The sequence below is a fragment of the Mobula hypostoma genome, chromosome 21 (genome assembly GCF_963921235.1).
Source record: "Mobula hypostoma chromosome 21, sMobHyp1.1, whole genome shotgun sequence".
In the NCBI taxonomy this organism is placed as follows: domain Eukaryota; kingdom Metazoa; phylum Chordata; class Chondrichthyes; order Myliobatiformes; family Myliobatidae; genus Mobula; species Mobula hypostoma.
This window is the reverse complement of record NC_086117.1, coordinates 44,603,841-44,631,668: the sequence shown is the minus strand read 5'-3', so window position 1 is coordinate 44,631,668 and position 27,828 is coordinate 44,603,841. Positions and strand designations below refer to the sequence as shown.

Here is a 27,828-nt window from a genome sequence, read left to right as displayed (position 1 = left end):
ATGAGTGTTTAATCTATCATTTGTTATACCAGTTTATGAAACACTATACAATTTAAAGGAACAATTCTCTCTTGAGCTCCAAACAGAACATAATTTTTAGTGTTTGTTTTATTAAAACAGAGGATTCCATTTCATTCATTCACAGGGTTTCATGTACAGATTGTACTTCTAAGGCATGTACCCACAGAAGGGTCAAGTTCAGAAAGGCACCTGGGCAGCCGTTACACAGTACATTAACATGTCAGCCACATGATTTACTGACAAAACCTTCATACTTGTTCATTTTACAATCCCTGAGGTTCTGTATATTGAAATAATCACAGATCGTTTGCAAAATCAGATACCTGCAGTCTTTCAGACATCGCAACGCACACAAAATGCTGGAGGAACTCAGCAGGTCAGGCAGCATCTATGGAAATGATGAAAAAGTCGATGTTTCAGGCTGAGACCCTTCGTCAGTACCTGCTGAGAAACGTCGACTGTTTACTCATTTCCACAGATGCTGCCAGACCTGCTGAGTTACTCCAGCATTGTCCGTTGCTTTCTGACCTGTTGAGATCCTCCAGCATTTTGTGTCCGTTGCTTTCTGACCTGCTGAGTTCCTCCAGCATTTTGTATGTGTTGCTTTCTGACCTGCTGAGTTCCTCCAGCATTTTGTGTGTGTTGCTTTCTGACCTGCTGAGTTCCTCCAGCATTTTGTGTGTGTTGCTTTCTGACCTGCTGAGTTCCTCCAGCATTTTGTATGTGTTGCTTTCTGACCTGCTGAGTTCCTCCAGCATTTTGTGTGTGTTGCTTTCTGACCTGCTGAGTTCCTCCAGCATTTTGTGTGTGTTGCTTTGTGACCTGCTGAGTTCCTCCAGCATTTTGTGTGTTGCTTTCTGACCTGCTGAGTTCCTCCAGCATTTTGTGTGTGTTGCTTTGGATTTGCAGCATCTGCAGATTTTCTTGTGTCTGTAGGTTTTCAGACTTCAGTACTTGGCCCTTTTATATTTTCTCTCAGTTGGATTCACTCCAAAACATGATGCAAAGATCTGATAGGTGCTAAACATCTGTGAAAATATACCTTTGGTGAACACAAACGTTACAGTTTAAAAGTTGCCCCTCTCACTGTCAGGCAGAGGATCAGATAGACATTGGACCAGGTTAGCAGCTGTGGGATGAGGGTGAGTGAAAGAGCAGAGTAATATTTCTTCAAAACCCAGTCTGTTCTGTGCTCAGGAGGAGCAGCATCAAATGTCCTTCAGCCAGCTCAGGATTTGTGGCACGTAGTACGTGATGATGATGTCCGCACCTGCAAAATCCACACAGAAGAAACCACACATCAGAGAGAAAGCTACACCCAGCAGGAGCTGTTGTCCGTGCACACTTCCAGTGGACAGAGGGTGGGGTACCAATGGGACCATCTTTGGGTGAATGACCAGCGAACGTACACTGGAATCAGGGTAGCTTAATATGGACTTGCATTTAATTATGCACCAACACTTCAAGAACATTCAGGGCAGTCTCCACAGAGCCCCTTAACCAAAGCCAATCTCTCCCCTCAAACACCCAAGTTAAGGCAGCCCCCTACATGGAGTGCCCCACAACCCAGGGCTGTACTGCCCATAGGAAACCCATTCCAGGTGCAGCCTGGGGCAGTCCCCACTGAAAACCAATAGGAGACTGTTCCGTCAGGGCTTCCTACCGAATGAAGGTGGCCAATACCCAACATCAGCGGGGCCAATCATATTCAGACTGCTCCTCATACAGACCTCCAGATCGGTTCACCTTCAATCCACACCAGAATGTCCGATTGTAGCCATCCCTGACAAGTCACGCAGTCACCATAACAACCTGGAACGTCCGGATTGGGATGATCCCTACTGCAACGCTCTGACTAGAATGGCCTTTACAACAATGCAACACACACAAATGGCTTGGGGAACTCAGCAGGCCAGGCAGCACCTATGGAAAAGAGGACACAGTCGAGGTTTCAGGCCGAGACCTGTCCATCATCAGGACTGGAAAGAAACAGACGACTTCTCTTTCTTTCCAGTTCCGAAGAAGTCTCGTTTACTCTTTTCCACAGATGCTTCCTGGCCTGCTGACTTCCCCTAGCATTTTGTGTGTGTTGCTTTGGATTTCCAGCATCTGCAGACTTGCTCGTGTTTGGAGTCCACATCAATGGTCCACTGCACCAGTCCCCAGAAACCAGCAGAGGCGATAAGAGTGAAATAATTGATAAGGGTGACCAGCTTACGCCTTTGCACTGTTGGCGCAAAACAACAAATTTCACATCATACAGGACAGTAATTACAACCTGATTGTGTTTTAGTGCTTTCAGTCAGCAGTCACATCAGAGGAAGAAGTAGGATGGGGTGAATAGAGTTGGTTAACAATGGGGAACAGTGACTAACGGTGCACTGCTAGGGCACACGATCTGTCGAGGTGGTCGGCTGAGGTTTGAGAAGGATGCAGAGTGACTGGTGTGAAGTTGAGGTAGAGTTGGTGTAGATAGATAAACTGAACGGGCAAGCAGATAGTGAGGGATTGAAAGATGTTGATGTACAGGGGGACTTCAGTGTGTTAGTTTGCCCATGACTGAAAGTCTCACCAAGGAACAATCACCAGTAGACTGGTACACAAACAACTGAAAATTGGGTATCCCCACACAAAGAATAGAGACTGAAGTAAAATTTAAACAGAGTGATTCTGAAATGGCAGATAATTGCTGACAGGATGACCCATTTGAGGCATTCCCCAGACATAAGCCCAACTCAGGGCAATTCCCAGTAAAAAAAAACTCCACCTGGGGTAATCCCTATGGAATTCCCTTCTCACACATAGTGTAAGGCTCATACACTCCCCCACACACAGCGTCAGACTCGTCCCCTCCCCTCACACAGTGTCAGACTGGTCCCCTCCCCACACACACTGTCAGACTCGTCCCCTCCCCTCACACACAGTGTCAGACTGGTCCCCTCCCCTCACACAGTGTCAGACTGGTCCCCTCCCCACACACACTGTCAGACACGTCCCCTCCCCTCACACAGCGTCAGACACGTCCCCTCCCCCCACACACAGTGTCAGCCACATCCCCTCCCCTCACACACAGTGTCAGACACGTCCCCTCCCCCCACACACAGTGTCAGCCACGTCCCCTCCCCTCACATAGCGTCAGACACGTCCCCTCCCCTCACAGTGTCAGACTCGTCCCCTCCCCTCACACATTGTGAGACACGTCCCCTCCCCTCAGTGTCAGACACGTCCCCTCCCCTCACACTGTCAAACACATCCCCTCACCCACACAGTGTCAGACTCGTTCCCTCCCCCCACAAACTGTCAGACACATCCCCTCCCCACACACACTATCAGACACGTCCCTCCCCTCACATAGCATCAGACTCGTCCCCTCACACAGCGTCAGACTGTCAGACTCGTCCCCTCCCCCACACACGGTCAGATTTACCCCCTTCCCCACACACACTGTCAGACTCGTCCCCTCCCCACACACACGGTCAGCCACATCCCCTCCCCACACACTGCGTCAGACACGTCCCCTCCCCCACACACACTTTCAGACTCGTCCCCTCCCCCACACACAGTGTCAGACACGTCCCCTCCCCCACACACAGGGTCAGACTCGTCCCCTCCCCACACACAGTGTCAGACTCGTCCCCTCCCCCACACACAGTGTCAGACATGTCCCCTCTCCTCACACAGCGTCAGACTGGTCCCCTCCCCACACACACTGTCAGACACGTCCCCTCCCCTCACACAGCGTCAGACTCGTCCCCTCCCCCACACACAGTGTCAGACATGTCCCCTCTCCTCACACAGCGTCAGACAGTCCCCTCCCCTCAGTGTCAGACACGTCCCCTCCCCACACAGAGTGTGACTCGTGCCACAGAAGTGACAATTGACGAAGGTGTATAGGAAATCCAAAACCTTTCAATCACATTCCCACTACCCAGTCACCCACCATCAACAGAGGTTAATCATCAAATATGCTGGAAACATTTAGCAAGTCAGATTACAGCCGTACATGGACCAAAATAGTTTGTTTTGAGTCGAAGACTTTTCTCTCATATTTAAAACTAACTTGCTTTCTCTCTCTTTCCCAGTTCTGAATGGACTCAGAGCTGTAAGCCTAACTCTGTTTCTGTTCCCACTGATGCTTCCAGCATTTTTATTTTTTGTTTCAGACTGCAATCTGCAATCCTCTGATCTTCAGTCAACATCCTGGAGTTCACCACAAATGCAACTGGGCCAGCCACAGTGGTTACACTAGCAGATCAAAGGCTGGGTAGTCACCAGGCAGAAGGCGGTAGAGAACACTGCCACCTTGCCTGCATGGGAGCAGCTTCAGCAGTACAACTCGATGCCCATCCAGGACAAGGGCAGCTGGTGCACTGAACCATGCCCAGGGTGACACCCACAAAGCACCATCACCATCTGGAAATACGTGCGTGCCCTCCATTGTTGTTGGCTCTAAATCCAGAACTCTGTGCAACAGTGTCACAGGAGCCCCTTCATCACATGGACCAAAATCATGGCAACAGCTCACTGCCACTCTTCTGGGGGTGGGCCATAAATGCAGGCAACCTCCCGCCCCTGAAATGACTAAGGAAAGCACCCCTGAGGGGGTGACCTCCTGCAGAAGATGGTCACACCCAGGGTCAACCGCAGTGAAACAGTCTCCCTTGTTCCTTGGGGAAATCCAATGTTTGCTTCCTCCCCTGACCCTGCCAAATCATTCACCAAGTCTCTTCCCAAATCCCAGGACCATCCCTGCTCCCCTTCTGGGGTGAACACCCACAGAATTCTCCACAGCAAAATAAAGAGATTGAAAAGCTGCCCGGTGGAGATGGAGTGAGAGTTGCTTCTGTCTCCAAAAGCATCGAGCGTGTGATCGGGAAGAGGGCAGAGCTGCCCTGGCTCCTGATCTGGGTATAATTTCTCAGGCTATGGTTCAGTTTCATACACACTTGGCAAATCTCAGTTTCAAGAATCTGATTGGGAGTGTCTTCTTTCCAAATCATGTCCACGAACCTTGGTCATGAAATTGCCATCAGTGGTGGGTGTGGGCAGATTGGCCGTGTGTGTGTGATGACCCCATATCTATGTAACCAGTCACCACTGTTGTCCAAGTTCTCAGACAGAGTGACTGCTTTTCCTTTTCAGAGACACCAGACCGTGATCCAACAGCATTTGGTGTCTTCAGAGAGGGAACTGGAGATTTACATCAGTGGTGTGCAAGTGGAACAGGTCAAAAGCTTTAAGTTCCTCGGGGTCACTATCACAAATGATCTGACCTGGTCCAACCAAGCAGAGTTCACTGCCAAGAAGGCCCACCAGCACCTTTACTTCCTGAGAAAACTAAAGAAATTTGGCCTGTCCCCTAAAACCCTCACTAATTTTTATAGATGCACCGTAGAAAGCATTCTTCTAGGGTGCATCACAACCTGGTATGGAAGTTGTCCTGTCCAAGACCGAAAGAAGCTGCAGAAGATTGTGAACACAGCCCAGCACATCACACAAACCAATCTTCCGTCCTTGGACTCACTTTACACCGCACGCTGTCGGAGCAGTGCTGCCAGGATAATCAAGGACACGGCCCACCCAGCCAACGCACTTTTCGTCCCTCTTCCCGCCAGGAGAAGGCTCAGGAGCTTGAAGACTCGTACGGCCAGATTTGGGAACAGCTTCGTTCCAACTGTGATAAGGCTGTTGAACGGATCCTGACCCGGATCTGGGCCGTACCCTCCAAATATCCGGACCTGCCCCTCGGTTGTTTTGCACTACCTTACTTTCCCGTTTCTATTTTCTATTTATGATTTATAATTTAAATTTTTAATATTTACTATCGATTGGTACTCCAGGGAGCGCTAAGCGCAGAATCAAATATTGCTGTGATGATTGTACGCTCTAGTATCAATTGTTTGGCGACAATAAAGTAAAGATCTCAGGGCCACCCACCCAGAACTGTCCACCGTACAGCAGACAACTTTTACTTTGCACTGGAAAGTTAGTCTGACATCTACAGAAACGGTGCAGTAGGAACACCTCTGCCGTCGGATTTCTGAATGGTTCATGATTCGCTACCTCACTATTCCTTCTTCACACAATTTAGTTATTTTTTAAATCATAATTTATATAAATTTTTAATGTCTTGAACTGTACTGCCACCACAAAATAACAACTTTCATGAAATATGAGTGATTTTGAACCTGATTTCTGATTGTCCTTTTTAAAGAGCTACAGGTAATTAAAAAAAAAATCATTTCCAGTACAACCACAAGCAGCCAAGTAGCCTCCTGCATCACAAGTGATGTTGTTGTTCATCGAATACCCAGTCCCTCACACACCTCAGCAGACACCGAGCTTTCTCTCTCCAATGCCCTAGTTCACACACTGATGCAGAGTAGAGAAGGGGACCACATTGACTGCCCCACTACTGAAATGCTCCGTGTAAACTCACAACATGGTCAGATCCAGCAGCACACGTGTACAAATGGTGTCTGACCCGCCTGCCCAGGATTATCAAAGACAGGCTATTCTTGGGTATAATGGGCTTCATCATGATCACCGGTTGGTGCACGACATACTGATGCATTGCTGGGACCCTGCCTGGTGCCAGGTGCGAGACAATGGAAGAAGAGCTTAGTTAGGTGAAGAGTACTACCTGCCCTCCTGAAGCTGGTCAGCGCCTCCATCACGGCTGTCTTTAGATTGAAAGCTCCAGCTTGGGCACCATGCCACAGCATTGCAAACTCTCCAGAGACGTGGTAAATCGCTAGCGGGTGACAGGGGTACTGAAGGGAAGGTAGGAGAGAGAACAAGTGAGTGAGTGAGAGAGAGGATGAATAAATCATTGACAAGGGTTGCTCAGTTCAAACAAAAGTTATGTTCTAATACAAACTGCTATCAAACAAATGTTACATTCTAATACAACCTGCTATCTTCCCTCAGACTTTGTCTCACTAAGTTTCAGCTCTCTGCAGGCAACAAATAGACTATCAGAATGTACTTATTGTCAGTACCTGTAATAATTCTCAAGTGCAAAGATGGAACAAGTGGAAACAGCCGATGGGAACCTGGAATGAAAGTTGTGATGAATCTTCACAGTGATGGGGTGAATGAGCTGATATGACAGCCTACCTTTAAACCTACCTCCAGTGCTCCCACAACAGAGAGGAGAGGATTGCTCTGCACCAGTAGGAAAGCACACACGATCTCTCCGTCAACACAGTCACTTAGATCAAAGTCAGGTCTGCACACCTTATTCCAACTCAGTCATAAAGAGCTCACTGGCAGCAGCCACCCTCAGCTGCTTACTTTTTGCACAAAATTGCTCCCCCCCCCTCCCCCCCCACCTCTTCAAGCTCCATGGGTAGAGGGAACCTGAACCCACTTACTTTGTTCTTCACCTCTCGGACAACGTCCAGGTAAGGCATACCAGGCTTGACCATCAGCATGTCCGCTCCCTCACGCACATCACGGTCCTGCAGCAGGGTGGCAAAGTGTCACTTCAAGTCATCGTTTACAAGGAGCAGTCACACTTGTGACTATCAGCAGGCATTTGCTGTGCGCAATCTCCTGACTCTGAGAGCAAAAGAAGAACATGTCCTAGTCTGCACCAGAGATTACTGAGTATGATGAAATGGACCCTCAATCTCACAATGTGTCCCCTTATGACCTTGTTGCCTATTGTTTACCTGCACTGTACTTTCTGTGTAACACCGTTATTACTTTACCCTGTCCAACCTCAGTGCACTGTCGTAATGAATTGATTTGCATGGACGGAATTGCAAGGTAAGTTTTTCCACTGTGCCTTGCTAAGTGTGACAGTAATAACCAATTTACAATCCCAATCTGCCGGCAGGGAGAGGGAGTGCACCAGGCAATCAGAGCTGCCCTGAAAGACATGGTGGGCTCCTTGCCAGCTCAACTCATTATCATCATGGTCTTTCCACGACCAGGATGGTTCTTGGCAAATTTTTCTACAGAAGTGGTTTGCCATTGTCTTCTTCTGGGCAGTGTCTTTACAAGATGGGTGACCCCAGCCATTATCAATACTCTTCAGAGATTGTCTGCCTGGCATCATTGTCACTTAACCAGGGCTTGTGATACACACCAGTTGCTCATACGACCATCCACCACCTGATCCCATGGCTTCGCGTGACCCTGACTGGGGAGCTAAGCAGGTGCTACACCTAGCCCAAGGGTGACCTATAGGGTAGCAGAGGGAAGAAGCGCCTTACACCTCCTTTGGCAGAGAAGTATGTCCACCCCTCACCAACTACATTTGTGCAACGGAATAGTTAACCCACACCACATGGCAGCACAGTTCCTTCACTGGGGAAGGATGTACCCTGCACCTGACAACCCTCCCTACCGAAGCATACTACCGTACTCTGCAGTTAATTGTGACCGAGACCGGCACGGGCTGCGGTTTATTGCCTAACCTGTCATGAAGATGCTCCCAGTGTTTGCAGGATGCAGCAGATCTAAGTCTACATACTGTGGCTGTGGAAGAACTTAAGGCTATTTGGATATGTAGGGGTTAACCCAAGAGCTTGTGAATGCTCTTAAAATTCAGCTAAGGTCCTTGCTTTTAGAATTTAGCTGAAAGACCTTGATAATGTCTAAAGAAAAATGTTATAGCGCCGCATTTATACAATGCTGTTGTTTGTTGAAATTTAGGCCAAGTTCAAAGTCATGCTGTTTGTTACATTCTAGGCCCAAGTTTACAGTCAAGCAATATTATTGTTAAGTGCTTTTAGTCACGTACGCTGTGTCTATATAATGAAGCGTGTCTGAAAGCTAACCAGAGCCTCTGAACACCGCTTTTAGGAAAGGAGGCTCTCCGTGATATCGCATATAAATAAAGTCCTTTAGTGGGAAACAGTTCTCTGAGTCGGCCTAGTTTGTTCTGTCTGCTGCTCCCGAGATGCTTCCGCAACAGCGGCTCAGTGGAGGGTCCCAGCGTGCTGACTGCTCACACACTGCAGGCTTTCACTTACCACAGCTCGGATAGCGAGTCCCCTGGCGCCCGGAGGCAGCTGGTAGCACTTGCGATCTCCAAAAGCTGGCTTTGACTGGGCAGCGTCTCTGATGGGGGAAGGACACGAATCACACAACCACCAGTTCCAACCAGCACAAAAGGCCCATGTTCCTCTATCCTTTTTAATACATCCAGCTTACTTCACCCTCCGCTCCCCACCCCCCCAAAACGTGTCAAGCAATTGTTTCCCGCAGTCCCCATGGCACCAAACTCCACACCGATGGTTAAAGACAAGAACAGCCAACACTGGGAATTCGGGCAGCAGCTGTGCCAACATTCCTCACCTCATTGCTGCTGCTCAGTCTGCAGGGAGATTACTGCATTTCCTACTTTTGTTTCAGATTTGCAGAGTCTGCAGAATTTTTGGTCCAATTCCTCCTCAATTAGATCTTTGAACTGGCACCGTCCACCGTAACACTCACTCGCTCACCCTAAACACACAGGCTTTGCGGCATCGACACAGTTATCCACAGCACCACGTAAAACAGGGACAGGTTGGTGCTGAGTGGGCAAGTGTATCTATACTTTTTACGGAGGGTGGGGTTGGTGCAAGTGGGGGGGGAGGGTCGATGCCTCTGCTACTGCTTGCATGTGGGAGGGGTTGCATTGGGGATCTGATGCTTCTGACATTCATTCTTTGGGGCTTTTTTTGTTTTGTGGATGTCTGTGAAGAGTAAGAATTTCAGGTTGCATACTGTATACAGATTCCTGACATTAAATTGATGAATCTGGCTGATCAACCCTGTGCCAGTCAGTGAACTCACCGGAAAGGTCCATAAAAACAGGAAGCAAACTTTGCACTGTAGCTCATCACTGAAACCTGGTGGAAAGATTAAACTCAGGTTGAAAATCTGACAAAATTCAAGCACATTTTATTTCAAACTCCCATCACCTAGTTCCCAGCCCCACCCACCCCAATATAAAATCTCCACATTCCAATCACCACTTCCCCGTATCACCAGGGCAGCAAGGTTGGGCCCTCAATCTGTGTGGAACAATGTTGTTGCCTGGAATTGTCGGAGGGGTGTAGGCTGAGCTAGGCTGAGTACGTGAGAGTGGGGACAAACTAACAGGAAGTGCAGTTTCCAGTCGCTGAGTTAACTACTGTGGCAGGTCAACAGTGCAAGCTGTTGATTGTAAGGTGCAGCTCGGAGAGACGAGCCCCACGAATCTCCTGGCGACCGGCTGAGAACCCACAGCCAACTCGGTGAAGCAGTGCTGAATCTCGTATCTCAGCTCGATACAAGAGAGATTGCAGATGCTGGAAGTCTGGAGCAACACACACAAAAAACGGGGGAGCTCAGTGGGTCAGGCAGAACGCGTGGAGGGAAACGGACAGTTGATGTTTCGGGTTAAGAAACGCTGACGGTCCATTCCCCCCCCCCCATAGGTGCTGCCTAGCCCGCTAACCAGCAGGATGTGTGTTGTATCTCACTGACATGTTCAGAGCAGGTGGAGAGAGGAATCAACATTTCAGACCAACCAGTTTATACTCTAACGTTTGAATATTGCAAGAAAACAACTGCAGGAGGAAGTCAGTGGATCAAGTAACATCTGTAGAAGGAAGTGAACAGTCAACATTTCTATATTTTCCACTTGAAACACTGACTGTCTACTTCCCTCAAGAGGCGCTGTCTGACCCAGAGTTCCTCCACAGAGTTTGTTTTCATCCCAGACTCCAGCACCTGTGGTTTCATTTTAAGATTGTACCACCTGGACAGAGCTCTCAGAATGGCAGCTAGCCGTAAAGTGAACAAACAATTCAGGAAGTACCAGTATTCTGATGAAGGCCCTTTAACCTGTTTCCCCTTCCATAGCTGCTGCCTCAGCTGCTGAGCGTTTCCAGTACTGCCTACTTTTAGATCAGCTTTCCTGCACTGATCTTCATTGATAACTCTACACCAAGCTCCGAGCTGGCTCCAAAGTAAAACAGCTTTACCTTGTTTCCCAGATCATTGGAGGCGAGAGCCTGCTTTATGGATCCAACTCTGCCATCCATCATATCCGAGGGAGCTACAATATGGCATCCTGAAACGAGAGTGGCCATCATTTCTTAGAAACCCCTCGGGCATTTGGCAAAAAGGTTTTCCACACATCTAGGAATTTCACTGCTGCCTCCCCCACCCTCCCACAAGTTTGCTCTAACAGACAAAGGAATTCCTTCTGAGCATCGTGGTGAAATAACATAAAGTGCTCAAAGCTGCCTGGGCACTGAGGAAGGAATGTACATAGAGTCAGTGGATTAAATTCTAATCCAAGCTCATTCAATTAATTAACATGAGTGTTGCTGACTACGCATCTCTAAGCAACAGTTTAGTTAACACATTCCATAAATGATAGTACAATAGTTTTATTCTCATTGAGAATTGGATTAAGGCTGTCCAATTTCATGACATTTACTTGTCCAGTCTGGGTGAATTCATACCTGGCCCCGAGGACACTGTGTCAGCTTCCTGTGACAACTGGGAGACTTTTGGTCTCAAGTTGCCAGGGGTCAAGGCAGGGTTCTAGATGTATCAATCCTAATGCAAGAGGAGGAACTGAAATTCCATGAGCTGGTTGGATTGTTACAGGTGGATCTTTTATTTTCCTGTAACTTCCAACCATTTTCTCTACAATTTAAAGTTAAGGATATAATTACCACCAAACCCTTTTAACTGAATTACCAAATGACCACTGAATTTGGATGACTAATGTCAGAGTAGATTTCACACCGTGACAAGCAGTAATCTCCTTTACAAATTCAGTCCTAAATCTCCCATCAGTAATGTCTCAGAACTCACAATCTGTCACACACTATTTTTCTATAACCTATGGGGGGGGGGGGGGGTAAATTCTGAAACCGCCCCCCCCCTTACATCCTCTAATATGCTCTTTAAAAGCTCTCTCTGGATCTGGTTCTAATACAGTATCTCACTTCTCTTGTTGTCATATTGTGTTTGACCACATTCCTAGGGAGCAGCCAGTGGTGTTTCAGCTCGTGCAGGTATTTCTGCCCCTCCCAGTAACATCCCCACCCCACCCCAAGTTATTGGAAATATATGGCAGGTCAAGGCCTCTTTTTCAAAATAAGGGAGAGTTTCTTCCCCCGAGGCCAGTGAATATTTTGAATTTTCTACTCAAGGCAGCTGAACTGCTGTGATTAAGTAAATTCAGGGCCGAGACAGATTTTTGGTTAACTGACACAGAGAAAGGAAAAATAGGTAATTTTCAGGTTGGCAGATTGTAATCAGGACTGGAACATCAATTATTTACAATCTATATTAACAATTTAGACAGATGTACAATATTTCAGATGATACAGAATTAGGTAACAAAGGGAAGGATAAGGATACAGAACATGAACAAATTAATTGGGGAAAGCAATGTCAGATTTTATATAACAGAGAACATGTGAAGTTATCTATTGGAAATTATTAGGGAGGAACAGAACACATTGGGAGGAACTCTGGTGCAGGGTTCCCGACTGACCACCCTTGGAATCCCCTGGGATATAGCTGCTGTCAAGACAGAACAGGAAAGGTCACGGTTGATCTCTGGGATGAGGGGATTGTTTTAGGGTTGATCTAACATGCTCTGGAGTTTTGAAGAAAACAAAGGGGAGTTGGAAGGGTAGATGCTCTGACAGAGTTTTCCTCACTGGGGTCCTAGAACTTGGGACACAGTCTCATGATACAAAATTGGCTACTCATCTTGGCAATACGGGCGAATTTCTTCTCAGAGGTCAGTAAATCTTTGGAATTTGCTACCCCAGATGGTGGCTGAGACTAAGTACATTCAAGGCTGGGGTTGACTTTTGGGTTCCAGATGAATGAGGGATAATGGGGGCCAAACAGGATAGCAGAGATGTGACCAACTATCAGATCAGTCACAATCAGTAGAACAGACTTGAAGGGCTGAATGGCCTCCTGCTCCCGTCGCTTATGTTCGTGTATCAGGGAGCATCTGTGGACAGTGAACAACCATTAAGTGTCAAAATTGTTTCACCAGACCACATTGTTCTGACGAAACATTATTCATAACTTAGTCAGGGATTTAAGACTCAGATTACTGCTTGTTCAGCAGCTGTGACTGCACAGAATTAACCACAAAGTAAATGACTTGTACCCTCAAAACCAATCTCACCACCTCACTGGGTCAACCCGTTGCAAGGTCAAGCAACACACATCAAAGTTGCTGGTGAACGCAGCAGGCCAGGCAGCATCTATAGGAAGAGGCGCAGTCGACGTTTCAGGCCGAGACCCTTCGTCAGGACCAAGGGTCTCGGCCTGAAACGTCGACTGCGCCTCTTCCTATAGATGCTGCCTGGCTTGCTGCGTTCACCAGCAACTTTGATGTGTGTTGAATTTCCAGCATCTGCAGAATTCCTGTTGTTTCCGTTGCAAGGTCACTTTGCATTCTGACTATGTAGCTGAACACCACTGCACGCTGGGTTACACAGTTGATTTCAGGTTGATTTTTGGACTGCTACTGGATCAAAACTGAACAACAATGGAAGACGTTTCCAGGTCCCCTAGATCCATCAGCCTTTGTCACTTTAAATATATAGCTTTTGGAAAAGTTCCAGCTCCTGAATTTTGTGCTCACCTGCCTTGGCGTAAGCCAGTGCCACCTCCGCCAGCCGATGGCAGCTGGCTTCATTGTTCAGTGTCCCATCCTCTCGGAGGATCCCTAGAGAGAAGAAGACCAACAGCCATTATCCCCTGGCATTGTGCCCTTTACCTCCATTGCCGGAGATGTATCCCTCAACAGCTGGCTGCCAGGGAAATACTGGTGTGAGGGAGAGCACCACTGAGGCAACAGGAACCTTGTGGAAGGAGATGACTGCAGTTGTGCCTATCACAGGCGGTCCCTGACCCCAGTGCCTCCCAGCACTGTCTCTGAGCCTGATACCCCAACCCCAGCACATCAGCCAAGATTAATGATCAGCATCAGAGCATCGCGGGCAAGACTGGCATTTATTGCCCACGCCGAACTGCCCTGAAAAGCTAACGGTGAGGCCCCCGCTTGACCTGGACGATGCGCCCGTGCCATCGTTGGGATGGACATTCCAGGATTTACACCCGGCGATAATTCAGGAGCTGTGACATATTTCCAGGTCAAATGGACGTTCAGCGGTAGGATTGGATTTGATGGGCCAGTTTCTACACCGTGATCTCAATGATGGCGCGTGAACTGGAGGAACCCGTATGTGGTGGCGCTTCCTTGATCTGCTGCCCTTGCCCTTCTTGGGGGTAGAGGCTCCCTGTTTGGGAGGTGCTGGTGGAATGCCCCGGGCAAGTTAACCACAATGCATTTTGTGGGTGAAGTGGTGGAGGGATAAACGTCCAGAACAAATGAGCACTGATGGGTGTCACCGTCAACCAGGTCACTTTATCCAAGATGGCATCAAGCTTCTCGATAGGTGTTGGCACTGCAATCTTCGAGGAAAGTGGAAAGTCTTTCATCACACACCTTTCAGGTGATGGAAAGGCGATGGGATGTCAGGAGGTGAGTCACTCACTGCACGATACCAGCCCGTGACCTACACTTACAGCCATGATAACCATGTGGCTGGTCTAGTTGGCTCCTGGTCAATGGATGTTAATGGTGGGTTTCTCAGTAACGGTACTGCCATGGAAGGTCAAGGGGAGGTGATTAAGATTCCTTGTTGGAAGCAGACATTGCCTGATATCTTGTAAAGATCCAGTGGAAGTTCTGGACCCGAGTTGGGTCTCTTCCTCCTCAAAACATTTCAACTCACTACTCCAGCTGTCACTTACATGTGGTTTGGCTCAGACACAGTTCCAACTCCGGTTATTGGAGTCAGACTGACACACCCTGTGCGTTATGACTGGTTGCATTGTGGTCTGGTATGGCAATTTGAATATGCATGAACATAAAAAGCTGCAGAGAACACAGTGTTTTCCAGTTAATTAGGACACATTGGGACCAGTACATTTTGGTCCAATTAAGCAGTTGCTCCAATTAACTGAAGTTTCATGGAAATAATTAAAAAGGTATTAAAAAACTACCATTTAAAAGAGTAACAAATTATGTATTGAAATGAAATGTGCAATAAATCAAAACACTACCAAAGCTACTACAGTACTATAAAACTGTGTATTACTTTCTAATAGTTACCAGCAGAGAAATTCTGCTGTGTAAGGGGTGTCCATGAAGGGGTAGCACTTTTATTGAAGGGGCTTGTCCAGTCCATTCTGTCAGCTCACTCACCTCTGTTTCTCACCAGACACCCGCCTCTCACACGTGGCTCCAAGTGGCTGCTTGCTCGTGACGGCGGCCACCCCCCGCTGCACGGCCTCAACAGGTGGGTTAAACCAAGTGAGGGTAGCCAGCTGATCTCATACCCCGGTGAGACGGGGACATGCCTGTCCTAGCCCCTGAAGTCAGCTCTGGTGGACTGGGTGGATAAGATTAACAGTGAGATCCAACAACCAGGAAGGCGGCTCCACAATGCTTTGTGGAGAGCGAAGGGCACGACAAGGCACAGAAGGAGTCACGGTCATCCACTGCAGCGAAAGAAGACCTCAGTTTGGGATGACTACATGTACTTCCAAGGTTGCCCCAGGTTAACGGCTTCTCCACTTTAACAACTGCCCCACACAGGTTTCACTGTCGTCAGATAAGACAGACAGCCAATGTGCTGCCGTGTTCTTTTGATTGATGGCAAATGAACTAAATTAGTGCAGACACTGAGTGCCTTCATACAATGCTCTCGACGACTGCATCCTCCAAATCTTCATTTCCATTTTACTGATCAAGATGATTGTCAATACCTTCAAATTCTCCATAGTTCCTAACTTGTTGAAGAAGTGAAATCATTTTCTTTTCACTCTTGGTGTTTTTGGCATCTCCGAGCCTGAATGCTTGAAACTGCAGTGAGGAAAACAGTTCTGAATTGTCTTACTGCTTACTTATCGACCACTATCAGTGACTAAAATCACTGCTTTTTGAACACAAATGCACATGACTGACACAATTTAAGAATTATTTGTTCTGAGTGCAGTGTAGTGTCTAACAGCCACACAAGTTCACCCGACTGACACTAGCTAGAAACTGTTTGGCAACAGTCTCCTGTCCCAATTAAGTGGCATAGTATCCAAAATAAACGAAGAGAATCCAGGCTATTTTCTCGATGAACTTTTATTCTTTAAGAGTCATTCCAAATCAGCAGCTGCCCCGATGAACTGGTTGACCAATTAACCCGAATCGGCTATAGTTCACTCAGCCCAATACGTCGTGGCAAATTGCTCCCCGCTATTGGCAGTATCTACAGGAGGCACTGCAGAAGGCAATATCTATCACCAAAGATCCCCACCATCTGGGCCATGCCATCTTCTCACAGCCACCATCAGGAAAGAATGTCAGGAAGCTGGAGACACATAACACCATTCAAGAACAGCTACTTCCCTTCAATCAGTCAGTTCCTGAACCAACTGAAACAAGCCTAACCACTACAGGTTTAGCAATGTTACACTTGGATCACTCTGCACTAAAGTGAACTTTGCTTTTTATTGCTCTAATGGTGTTCTTTCTTGTGAAATGTGCACATAATTTATATGTAATTACGTTTTTGTTACGATGCTACATCCCACGATGCTGCTTCACATAGGGTTTGCATTGCACCTGTGGACAGGACAATATTCGACCTTCACTTTGTTACTAAGAATCGGAGAGGTGGAGGGATCTGAGAAAGGAATCCCAGCTGTTTACTCACCACAGTGCCCATGATCAGTGTATGGACAGAGGCAGACATCACAGGCAATCACCAGACCCGGGAACGTGCTGCGCAGCTTTTTAACAGCCAGGATGGCTGGGGTCTCCTGCTGGTCTGCTCCGGACCCTCTTTCATCCTGTCCGAGGAAACACAGCTCAATTAAAGGCAGCGGTGGCATTCAAGAGTGACTGGCTTTAGTGTGTTGTTATCACCCGATGGAACACTTAAGCAATGTAGAATACACTTGCAGCCACGTTCAGTGAAGCTCCCTCTACACTGTCCCATCATTTACTCCTGGGATAGGAGCAGTAGTAATATAGAGAACAAAGCTCGCTCTACACTGTCCCGTTGTTTACTCCTGGGATAGGAGCAGTACAGTTATCTTGAGAACAAAGTTCCCTCTACACTGTCCTGTCGTTTACTCCCAGGACAGGGACAGCACAGGCAGAGATGGGATACAACTCTTTCTGTACTGTTCCATCTCACAATCTCTGAGACAGGGACAGCACAGGCTAAACAGAGGCAGATTATACTTTTTCCAGACTCCCGCAAAGTGCACTGTAATACGTCAGTGAAACAGATTGTGAGCACCAAGGAGAATGTAGCAGGCAGGCAATTAAAATGAAAAGCTATGTTGTACCAAAATCAGACTGAGGCCGGCTTTAGACCACCACCCAATGGTTTGGTGCTGCCTCAGGAAGTGACCGAGGTAACCAGCCATCACGTGACGGCACGTGAGAAAAATCATTCGGGACAGAGTCTTCATCTGACATCTTCTATCCAAAACCTCCGTGCAGCAACAAGCAGGGACAGTAGATCAGTCTGATGCATTCAATTCTCCATCATCAAGAAGTTGTGACAGATTCCTTGTGAAACCTTTCAGAAAATTCAAACAATCAATTTATGTGAAGATCTCAATGCCTGACCAATGTCTGAGGAAGAGATAATCTGGCTCCCTGCTCTTCCTGGGTTTGCTTCAGTGGTGTCTGACATCGTGATTGGGCTGACTGGCGATGAAGATACCTGGGATGCCCAAGGGCTGAAGGTAAATCACCCAACCCTGATTTTGGAAAAATTGTGGCTGGGTCTAAATCGTGAAACTCCGTCCCCAGCAGCACTGCAATTCACCAGAAGGACTGCAGTGATCGAAGGAGGTGCCTCACACCCACCTCAATTAGGGACATGCAATATAGATACTGGCCTTGCAACTGATATCCAGATCTGTAAAACTGCACGCTAAAAAGAACAGTGATGAAGAGTGTAAAGACAGAGCCTGACTCCTGGAAAGGCAGCTCACCACTTTGAATCCTACCTTGGCAAGTTTAGCTGGAACACCAAAGATCAATACACAAGCCAGACCCTGGTCAACGAGGGGTCGCAGCATCCCTTCCAGCTTATTGACACCATACCTGGAGAGGCAGACAAGACAAACAGCCTCTGTTTACACCACATCGTCACCGTACAACCATCACGCCCCAGGGAAAATGATGGAGGAAGTTGTGTAGTGTACCTGAAACGTTATAATGACCAAAAGCACAAGGCAACCCGGTTTTCCAAACAGAACTATTTCAACTTTCTCCTTGAGAGATTCTCTCTCACACACGCACGCACACAGACACACACACTGTATTGAGGTACAGTGTCAGGGAAACCAGACACGTCAGGTGTGGGGCAGCACAATAGTACAGAGGTTAGCGTAACACGTTACAGCACCAGTGATCGCAGTTCAATTCTCACCGTCCTCTGCAGGAATTCTCCCCGTGACCGACACTTCAAAGACAAACGGGCTGTGGAACTCAGACCACAAGGGCCTCTAAGCCTGCCCACCATTTAATATCATGGCTGTTCTGAGCTCGTCCAACTGTGCCATTTCTCCCTGATCTGTCAGATGCTTTAAATACTTCTAATGACCCCCCACCCACTGGGGCAGAGAATCCCACAGGTTCACCACTGTCTGCAGGGGAGAGTTTCACCTCACTTTTAAATGACTGTCCTCTTACCCTGTTTAAAACTCTCACAGTAGTGAAAACATCCCGAGGTTCACCCCATCAGGCCTCCTATCAGTTTAGAAAATGTCTCCCCTCATCCGTCTAAACGCCAAGGAACACAAGCTCAAAAGTCGACCTTGCTCAAACTGTCTCAGCCTCAATTCCAGCTCCCATCCGTCAATTCTCCCCCAAAAGCACCGAGGTAGCCTGATCGCATAACTGTAACTCTCCATCCTCCGAACTCTCCATCTGACCCCTACTCCACTGCTTCTCCGGCATTCTCACCAAAATTACGTGCAGAGTCCCAAACGCGGGTGTAACCAGTACTTTACACATGACCCCGAACCTTGTGCACTCTGTGGCTTGGTTAATTAAACCAATTTGACTAATGTCCTCTGAACTAACTTACCTGACTATCCTGTGACCTGTGTCTCCAGGATCCCTTCGTTCCTCACTCCCATTGTACTTGTTCTCCCCTGTTGGAAACCACTAGTTTTTTTTAAATAATACTTTCTAATAAGATTTGTACTTTTTAAATAAGCTCATGTATCTTACACACTCACTGGCAGAAAGTGGTGCAGCAGCTAAACAGTTTATCATCTTTTTCATTTTTCATCGGCTAAGGATTAGCACGTTACCCACGAGATGTAATTGTTTTAATTATGTAGCCTATTATCTAGTTTATTCCTATCTGAGGAACTTCTGATCTGATTTATAAAAGTGATTGATTTTTCCATCTTTGTTCCTTTTATCTTTGCATTCGTTCTACCTCAACATCGTTTCTCAGCTCTTTATTTAGTTTGCTTAGTATCTGTATGTTTGTTTGTAATCTAAAATAAATGATCATTAGAATTACTGCTGCTCCCCATTTTTGACTCCCGGAAGAACCCTAATAGAGATCCAACAGTCCTATTGCAATGTCTCACACTTTGGCAAACTGAATTCCATTTTCCACTCCAGTGCCCCTCCACCAGTCTGTCAATATCTTGCTGCAGCCCTGAACTTATCACTGTCAACCACAGTTTGGTTTCATCAGCAAAGTTCCTTATCACACCATTCCATGCATGTGGAAGATCTTGATATGTACTGCAGGGGACCAGGAACAGACCCTGTGGCATCCCACTGCACACAGCCTTCGATTCACTATAATTCCCATCTGCCATATCTTTCCTTTTCTCACAACAAAGCTAACTTGCTGGAAACTGCAGGGTGGAGGATTCTGCCTGAAACAGGGGGCCATCCAGGAACTGTGTAAAATGAGAGTTAATTTTGTAGCTCAGCTTGGAATAGCAGAAATACTTAAAACATATTTATTAAATATGTTTACATAATAAGCTTCCTTGCTGCAGATTTCAGTTTCTCTCTCACACCAGACTGGTGAACTAATCCAAGCATTTTTAATTTTGGACAAAGATCAGTTTGCCAGGCTTGAGTTCTGTGTAATGGGACCCTGTATCACACTGGGAGTGAACCACATGTACAACCTAGAGTCGTGCAGCTCGATAAGACCGCTCAGCCACACGGTTTCTTTGTCTGAAGGGAAGGACACCCGACTGCTTCAGCGTCCACGCCTCTGTGCGGAGAGAGACAAACCGAGAAGCCGCATCCTCACCTCCCCCACCCCCCAGCCCCAGCCCCAGTGCTGTATCAGCTTCCACACAGGCAGACACTTCAGCTGATGGGGCAGGTGTGGTACAGAATCTTCAATGTGCTGCTTACTTTCCTCAACAATGTTGTTAATTCATTTGTTTTAAAAAACACTATCTACAGCAGCAATTCCTGTCAGGGTGGGTTGACTCCCTCCTGATTCGTGTCACTACCATGAGTACAGATCGCCCAGCCGCCTGGGAGAGACCGTGTGCAAAGGGGAGCAGCCTCTATTCACATATGTGGGGTCTGCTCCTTGCCTTCTGGCTGCATTTTAGCCCCACTCTCCTTATCTCTGGTCATCCAGCACGGAGGGGGGCAGATGCCCGAATAAGCCTGCCCCTGGGGCAGGCTAAGACAGCTATCCATGGATCGTTGAGACGGGCAGTGGAGGACTCCACGAGGGCTGACTGCCTGGTAATGTTCAGGGGGCAAGTCGGTGCCTGGGTAGCTGTGGAAAAAGAACATACCTCCATGGTTAACAGAGGTATTTCATCACAGGGGATAAATCTGTCCTCACTGAGGATGGGAATGTGCTAGCTTAGAGTGTGCTAGTTATGATTTGTCTGCTTTTTGCCTGCAACGTGATTGTACAATCGTACTGTTAGGGTTTGAATTTAAAACAAATGCAGTTTTTGTAATAGTGGCCGTCACTCTTAAAACTAACAAGTTAACATCACATTTATTCACAGCAAGGATGCAAATCCCAACGTTGTCCAGTTCGTAAAAAGTGACACGGTGCGGGGCCAACGCAATTGATTAGAACGCAAATGGCAAATGGAATGCCCAGATGACGTGTCTCGGACTGAAACAGTGACTGATTATTCCTTCCCATAGATGCTGCCTGACCTGCTGAGTTCCTCCAGCACTGTGTGTGTGTGTTAAGTGAGCTAGAAAGCTGCTGGAATAGAAAGCGAGTGAGGTTTAGTTATAGCTGTACAAAGCCAGGGACTGGCACATCTGGAGCTCTCTGGGCACCGCACATTAGAGAATACACAGGTCTCAAAGTGAGGGCAGCACAGATTCACCAAAACGCTGAAAGTGCTCCCCATGTTAAAATGTGAGAAGTTACAGAAAATATGCGAAATAGACATCTATTGTTTGGAATTATATAAAATGCTGAATAATTTCAGCATTTTTAAACGAATCAGCAAGGGGGGAGAGAGAGAAACTTTATCCTCTAATAAAGGAGTGATGGAACTTTCGGAGCCAGGGGCACAGCACTGAGGAGAAGGTTAGAGAACACTGCTGCGCAGAGGGTGGAGCTCAGTCCCATGAAACGCTGCACATGCTCACAGCCACTGACCCAAGCCTGATGGATACCTGCTAGACAAGGGCACTCAGGAGGCTCGAAGACAAGGTGAGTGAATGTAGCTGGAAATCCCACCTTACTGAACAGCAGAATATGTTCAAAGGGTACATTTAATGTCAGGGAAATGTATACAATATATATCCTGAAACTCTTTTTCACGTTGGAGAGTCTGAATGAAAAGGGGAACAGGTCGTGCTGAATGACTGGAGTGGTTGTGAAGTCAGGGCTGGTACTTTGCTCTGCCTGTTCCTCAGAACTCAGCTCTACTCCTGACCAAAATTCTGTCAATTTTCACAGCTATTGGGGGCAGAGAATTCAGCCCCTCTTTTAGAGAAGAAATTTCTCCACATTTCTATCTGAAATTGCCCGCATCTTTTTTTAAACAAAACTACACCTGTGATTCCAGATACCTCCATGAGATGGGTCCAGCATATTCTGAGCACTGATCCTGCTAATCTTCCTCAGAATCTTCCCTGTCTCAATAGATCGCCCTTCTTTCTCCTAAACCCCAATGAGTACAGTTCCAAGCTGCCAAACTTTTCTTTGGAACTCAAACCATTAATTTCAGGAACAGACTCTGTGAACTACCTCTCCAATGCCTCATGAAAGCTCTCCCTTCAGAAACAAGGTGACTGAAACCACCAGCAGTGCTCCAGATCGACCCTGCAGTATCCCGAGTTCCTCAGCCCCATTACAATCGTCCTAGTTGCAGGGCCACTATTAAACAGCTGTTTCAAAATGCCGCTGGCTGTTCTAATAGTTGTTCAGACGCGTGGCTACAAATGTGCAGGATGAGAGGACAGGGTGTTTGGAGGGGTTGGGCAGTTTAAAGTATTGAACAAGAGACAGTAGGGAGAAAGTGGCCTGACTACATCAGAGAGGAAGAGCTTCCCTACCCATTTTCTTGCAAACAATTAGTAATAATTTTCATCATTTGAACAGGCAGAGGGCACCACGGGGCCAAGAAACACGAGCCGGGTCCTCCTGGCTTATACATGCCTGACTTACAGCCTGCCTGATGAACGGTGTCGGTGAGACCGGCGGGATGGACACTGGGTGTGGTGGGGCTGTAGACCCCATCACGGACAATAAATCTGCCACCTGCAACTTCGCTTGCGGGCGCACGTCAGACCCGTGAAACAGTTCATGGGAAGGGAGCCCCGCTGTAACCCAGGGCCAACCTGCACTGACCGTGCAAAGATCAGTGAGGGAGAGTCCTCCTCCCCGTTCCCCCCCACCCCCCACAACCTCCCCTTCCCATTACTGTACTCTTCTTCCTCACTCCTGCCTACTACTCCTCCTTCCTCTCCCGCCCTCTCCTCTGCCCAGCTCCCTGCAGGGACTGGTCATCGGGCTTGCCTACCTGGCGATCCCTGGGAGGCTCGGGATAGGCTCCACGGCGTCAGCGTCGTCACTGAAAGAGCAGAGAGAGAGGGTGTCAGCTCCACGGTTCCCAGGGCAACAAGTTCTGTCCTGGGTCTCAGCATCCTTCAACCTCCCAGTCCCAATCGCGTTCTCAATGGGACAGCAGTGTCAGTCAAACGCTGGTCTGGATATTTATCGCACCCTCCACTTTAGGTTAAGTACAAAATTCCCTTGTGGGACAGCGCTCCCCCCTCTCCCCCGCCAGCACTTACGTTACGAAGATGGGGTAGACCAGGTTGCTTGCGGTGAAGGTGGCGGCACAGGTCTGCCAGGCTCGGAGCAGGGGGTGCGAGTAGCCACTGTGCAAGAGCGATTCTGTCTGCATTGTCCTTTCCCCGGTGGGCACGCGAGAGACCTAAAGCCCAACAGAGCAGGGAGAAAGTTCTGAGGAGAGAACAGAACTCGAACAGTTGAATGTTTCAGCTAAAAGTTCAGGGAGGGTATCTTGTCTCTGAGCTGCAGACTGGACTGCAATGAAACTCCACCTCTCAGATCACACCCTCCCCGTCCCCACCCACACATTCCAACCTCCTCTGCAGATGAACACCGGGTCAGAACGGATCCAAACACTCCAGGGAGAGGGGAGGGTTCACCCCTTGGACAGCAATACATTAAAGGGGTTGCTACTTCTAACTGGCCCCAGATCTGTGGATTCAAATACCACCACTAAAAGATCTTACCATCAATGGGCAGGCGGCAAAAAAAAAAAGTGCTGTTGTAAAACGGGGACACAAGACCGCAGGTGCCGGAAATCTGGAGCAGCTGCACACAAAGTTCTTGAGGAACTCCGCAGGTTGGGAAGCGTTCGTGGAGGAGAATGAACAGTTATCATTTTGGGCAGAGAGCCTCGATCGGGACTGGAAAGGAGGAGGACAGAAACCATAATTAAAAAGTTGGGGGCGGGGGTAAGGGAGGAGGATCCCAAGCTGTCGGGTGATAGGCGAGTCCAGGGGAGGAGGTGAAGGTAGGTAGGTGGGATTGATGAGAGGAGCTGGGGGGTGAAAGGTGGAATGTGGCGGCAGAATAAAGGGAGGAAGGTGAAGGAGTTGCAGGGGCTCACGGCTGTTCCACAGGGACACTGGTGTTGGATGAATCAAAGGTGGGGATGAGTCAGTTTATGGGATCGACACAGGGCACCTCATCATCAGCCTCTCACTCAACGCCAGTAAAACTAAAGATCTGATTGCTGACTCGGGGAAGGGGACGAAGGGCGAACATATATCAGTCTACAACTGGCGGATCGCATTGGGGAGGGTCAGCAGCTTTATATTCCTGGGCATTAACATAACGGATGGGTGCAATCAACGGCTTTATATTCCTGGGCATTAACGTATTGCATGGACGTAATAAACAGCTTTATATTCCTGGGCATTAACGCATTGCATGGACGTAATCAGCAGCTTTATATTCCTGGGCATTAACATAACGTATGGATGCAATCAACGGCTTTATATTCCTGGGCATTAACGTAACGTATGGATGCAATCAACGGCTTTATATTCCTGGGCATTAACATAACGTATGGACGTAATCAGCAACTTTATATTCCTGGGCATTAACATAACGTATGGATGCAATCAACAGCTTTATATTCCTGGGCATTAACGTAACGTATGGATGCAATCAACGGCTTTATATTCCTGGGCATTAACATAACGTATGGATGCAATCAACGGCTTTATATTCCTGGGCATTATCGTAACGTATGGATGCAATCAACGGCTTTATATTCCTGGGCATTAACGTATTGCATGGACGTAATCAGCAGCTTTATATTCCTGGGCATTAACATAATGGATGGATGCTCGTCAGGAGGGCGCACCAGCGTTTTTACTTTCTTAGAAGGTTGAGGAGGCTCGGCACAGCAAAATGCTACAGATCTACCCTGACTGGCTGCACCTTGGTCTGGTATAGCAGTCTGAGTGCACAAGAATGCAAGCTGCAGGGGGAAGTGCCCTCGCCCCAATACATCACTGGAACATCCCTCGTTACCACTGGAAGCAGCCACCCGAGGTACGGCCTCAAGGGGGCAACATCCACCATCAAAGACCCCCACTATCCAGGGGTCATGCCATCTTCTCACAGGTATCACGGGCAGGAGGTAGAGAAGCCTCAAGCCGCACACCAGCAGGCTCGAGAACAGCTACTTGGCCAGACCCTGGAGTGTGTAATAAAGCCAAACTCAGTTGTCCTACCCTGCAGATATTAGCATCACTGATTATATGCCAATTAATTACTGTCAATGTACTCAGCTCTCTATTGTACACAGCAACTTCAGTAGAGTTCAATGCGGGCTACAGACATGAAAATATCAAATACTGTCTCCTATTTGGCTCCCAAATGCCTTTTCTACAATCGCAATGTTTCAACTCTCAAGGTCAAAAGGTGGTTAAGGCGGCTTACGGAATGCTTACTTTTATTAGTCAAGTCGAGTCAGGAGGTTACGTTGCAACTTTATAAAACTCTGGTAGGGCCACAGTTCTGGTCGTCCCACTGTAGGAAGGAAGTTGAGGCTTTGGAGAGGGTGCAGAAGAGGTTCACCAAGACGCTGCTTGGTTTAGAGAGTAGGTGCTATCACGAGAGGCTGGATAAACTTGAGGTGTTCTCTCTGGAGTGCAGGAGGCTGAGGGGAGATCTGATAGAGATCTGAGAGGCACAGATAGAGTGGACAGAGAGTATCTGTTTCCCAGGGTTTAAATGTCTAAAACCAGAGGGCATGCATTGAAAATGAGAGGAGGTAGGTTCAAGGGGGAGGTGAGGGGTATTATTTTACTCAGAGTGGTGGATGACTGGAATGCACTGCCTGGGATGGTGGTAGAGGCAAACACATTACAGGCTTTTAAGAGACATTTGGATAGGCACGTGGATGTGAGGAGGATGGAGGAATATGGACATGGTGTAGGTAGGAGGGATTAGTGTTTGGGTGGTTTTAATTTGCTTTTTAGCTGGGTCGGCACAACACTGTGGGCCGAATGGCCTGTTCCTGTATTGTACTGTTCTATCCATTGGTTACACTAGACCCATTACCCATTTGTTGCAGGTACAAAACCAACTTTTTACTGGCCGCACGGCAATCGCAGTATTTGTTCGACTCCCCATTGGTTCCCCAGCAGCATCACTTTCGGCACTAGGCCCTGTTAACTTTCTGTGCAGTTCCCAACGGGTTAGAGCGCAGCTACCTTTCCCGTAACACACACTGCAACCAGTTTCCATACAAACTTACTGAGTAAGTCACAGCATCTGTGGCAGCCCCCTGGTGGTTGCATTCTGATTACCGAAGCCCAGACTGGCTGCACTGCAGTGATGCTCTCTCTGTGTCACTTCCCAGCCAATCTGCAGGTACAGTATCTGTAATTGACCCCCCACCATTTAGCAGTGATCGCGCCGGTGGTACCTCTGCAGTGCTTTGGGGTATCAGCCGAGGTTGTCATAGGGATCACCACTGTCCGGTAACAATGGGCTTTTTGTTGGCCTGAGGTCCCGAATTCAAACACCCTTTTTCCCCTCAGCTGCTGAAAGGAGAGCTGGTGCACTGAAAGTGGCGGCGAATTCCTGCCTTCATTCACAGGTGGCTCCCGAGATAAGGAGAACAATCCCCATGTCTGATCTTTATCTACTGTAGTTAGGAACCCACGTTGGTTGAGAGAGTGCCGCCAAAAAAGAAACTAATTTGTTATCCTTTCACCTGGAACTATACCTGTGACCTAATTCCATCCAGATCTCCTACTCCAAACAGCCAGCTCATAAACATTGTGAATTGCTAGATAATGACAGTTATAGTTTGGATTAGGTCATTCGACGGGTCAAATCTACCGGCAGGATAAACAGATCTACATCAATTAATTTTCCCACTCCCAAGCCCAGAAACACTTCTCCTCCTCTTCAGCCTACACACACCCAATCTTTCACATTAACTTTCCATGACCTAGTTTCTTTCCCCTTGCTGACCTGCTCAGATGACACGACTGCCTCGTCCCTCCCCACTGATCTCCCTCCTGGCATGCGGAACAAGAGCTTCACCTGCCCCTACACCTCCTCCCTTGACTCATACATTGCTTCCAATCTGCTCACTTCATCCCCACTTCTCCCGTCTGCTCTCCCCACCTCCCTTTAGTTTTGTTGCATTCACCCATCAACTCCCAGCCTCTATTACTATTGCCACCCTTCTCTCCCCCACTGTTATCTCGGTCTACCTGGCTCTTTCCCCATCTCTTCCGTTCACCTCGTTAAACTGGCTACTGCCCTCTGCTCTTTCAGTCCCAGTGAAGGATCTTGACCCGACATTTTTTCCTCCACAGATGCTGCTAAATCCAGTTCGTATTTTGCCCTGTGACTCCCGAAACAGTAATTTCCCTTTCCGTACACGCTGTCTGACCCGCACCCTATCCCCGACCGCTTCCAGCATTTTGTTGTCAGTTCAGAATCAACTGACCCTCTTACAACATTCACATTCCCTCGCACACTTTACATATGTACAGCACATACATCTCTAACGATGAAGTTTACCCTCACCTTCAGTACCCTGGCACAACTAGTAGCCACGTTAAGTGTTTGACATTCAAAATATTAAAACTGGCACAAATTATCTTCAGAAAAGAGTAAATAATTACAACTACTTCTCACCTCTGCGCCCGTTTTCAATGAGGGGAACACCACATAACCCGGAAGCAAAGGCAAGCCCCGCCCATTG

At 47.8% G+C, this 27,828-nt stretch overlaps 1 protein-coding gene across 2 annotated transcripts; it reads right to left on the bottom strand.

The window, feature by feature from the left end:
• alad (aminolevulinate dehydratase) lies at positions 1-27,828 on the bottom strand. Of its 2 annotated transcripts, none has more exons than XM_063073875.1 (12): positions 27,762-27,828; positions 23,351-23,522; positions 23,077-23,127; positions 18,079-18,175; positions 16,767-16,902; positions 13,634-13,717; positions 10,986-11,074; positions 9,811-9,866; positions 9,006-9,093; positions 7,398-7,484; positions 6,665-6,794; positions 1-1,291 (listed from the first exon to the last, which is right to left on the bottom strand). In XM_063073875.1, exons 2-12 carry the CDS (start codon positions 23,461-23,463, stop codon positions 1,230-1,232), a joined length of 993 nt encoding a protein of 330 aa, XP_062929945.1. In that variant the 5' UTR covers positions 23,464-23,522; positions 27,762-27,828; the 3' UTR covers positions 1-1,229. The 2 variants fall into 2 exon arrangements, with proteins under 2 accessions (XP_062929945.1, XP_062929946.1); XM_063073876.1 differs by having other exon boundaries at positions 23,351-23,493; positions 27,762-27,822.

What these genes read in the sequence shown, in the direction of transcription:
- alad (XM_063073875.1), bottom strand. Translation starts at nt 23,463, where the DNA reads ATGCAGACAGAATCGCTCTTGCACAGTGGCTACTCGCACCCCCTGCTC. An exon ending in GTCTACCCCATCTTCGTAAC is followed by an intron (nt 23,128 to 23,350) that starts GTAAGTGCTGGC and finishes CTGCTCTTTCAG; the next exon opens with TGACGACGCTGACGCCGTGG. An exon ending in TTCCAGCTAAACTTGCCAAG is followed by an intron (nt 16,903 to 18,078) that starts GTAGGATTCAAA and finishes TTCCTCGGACAG; the next exon opens with GATGAAAGAGGGTCCGGAGC.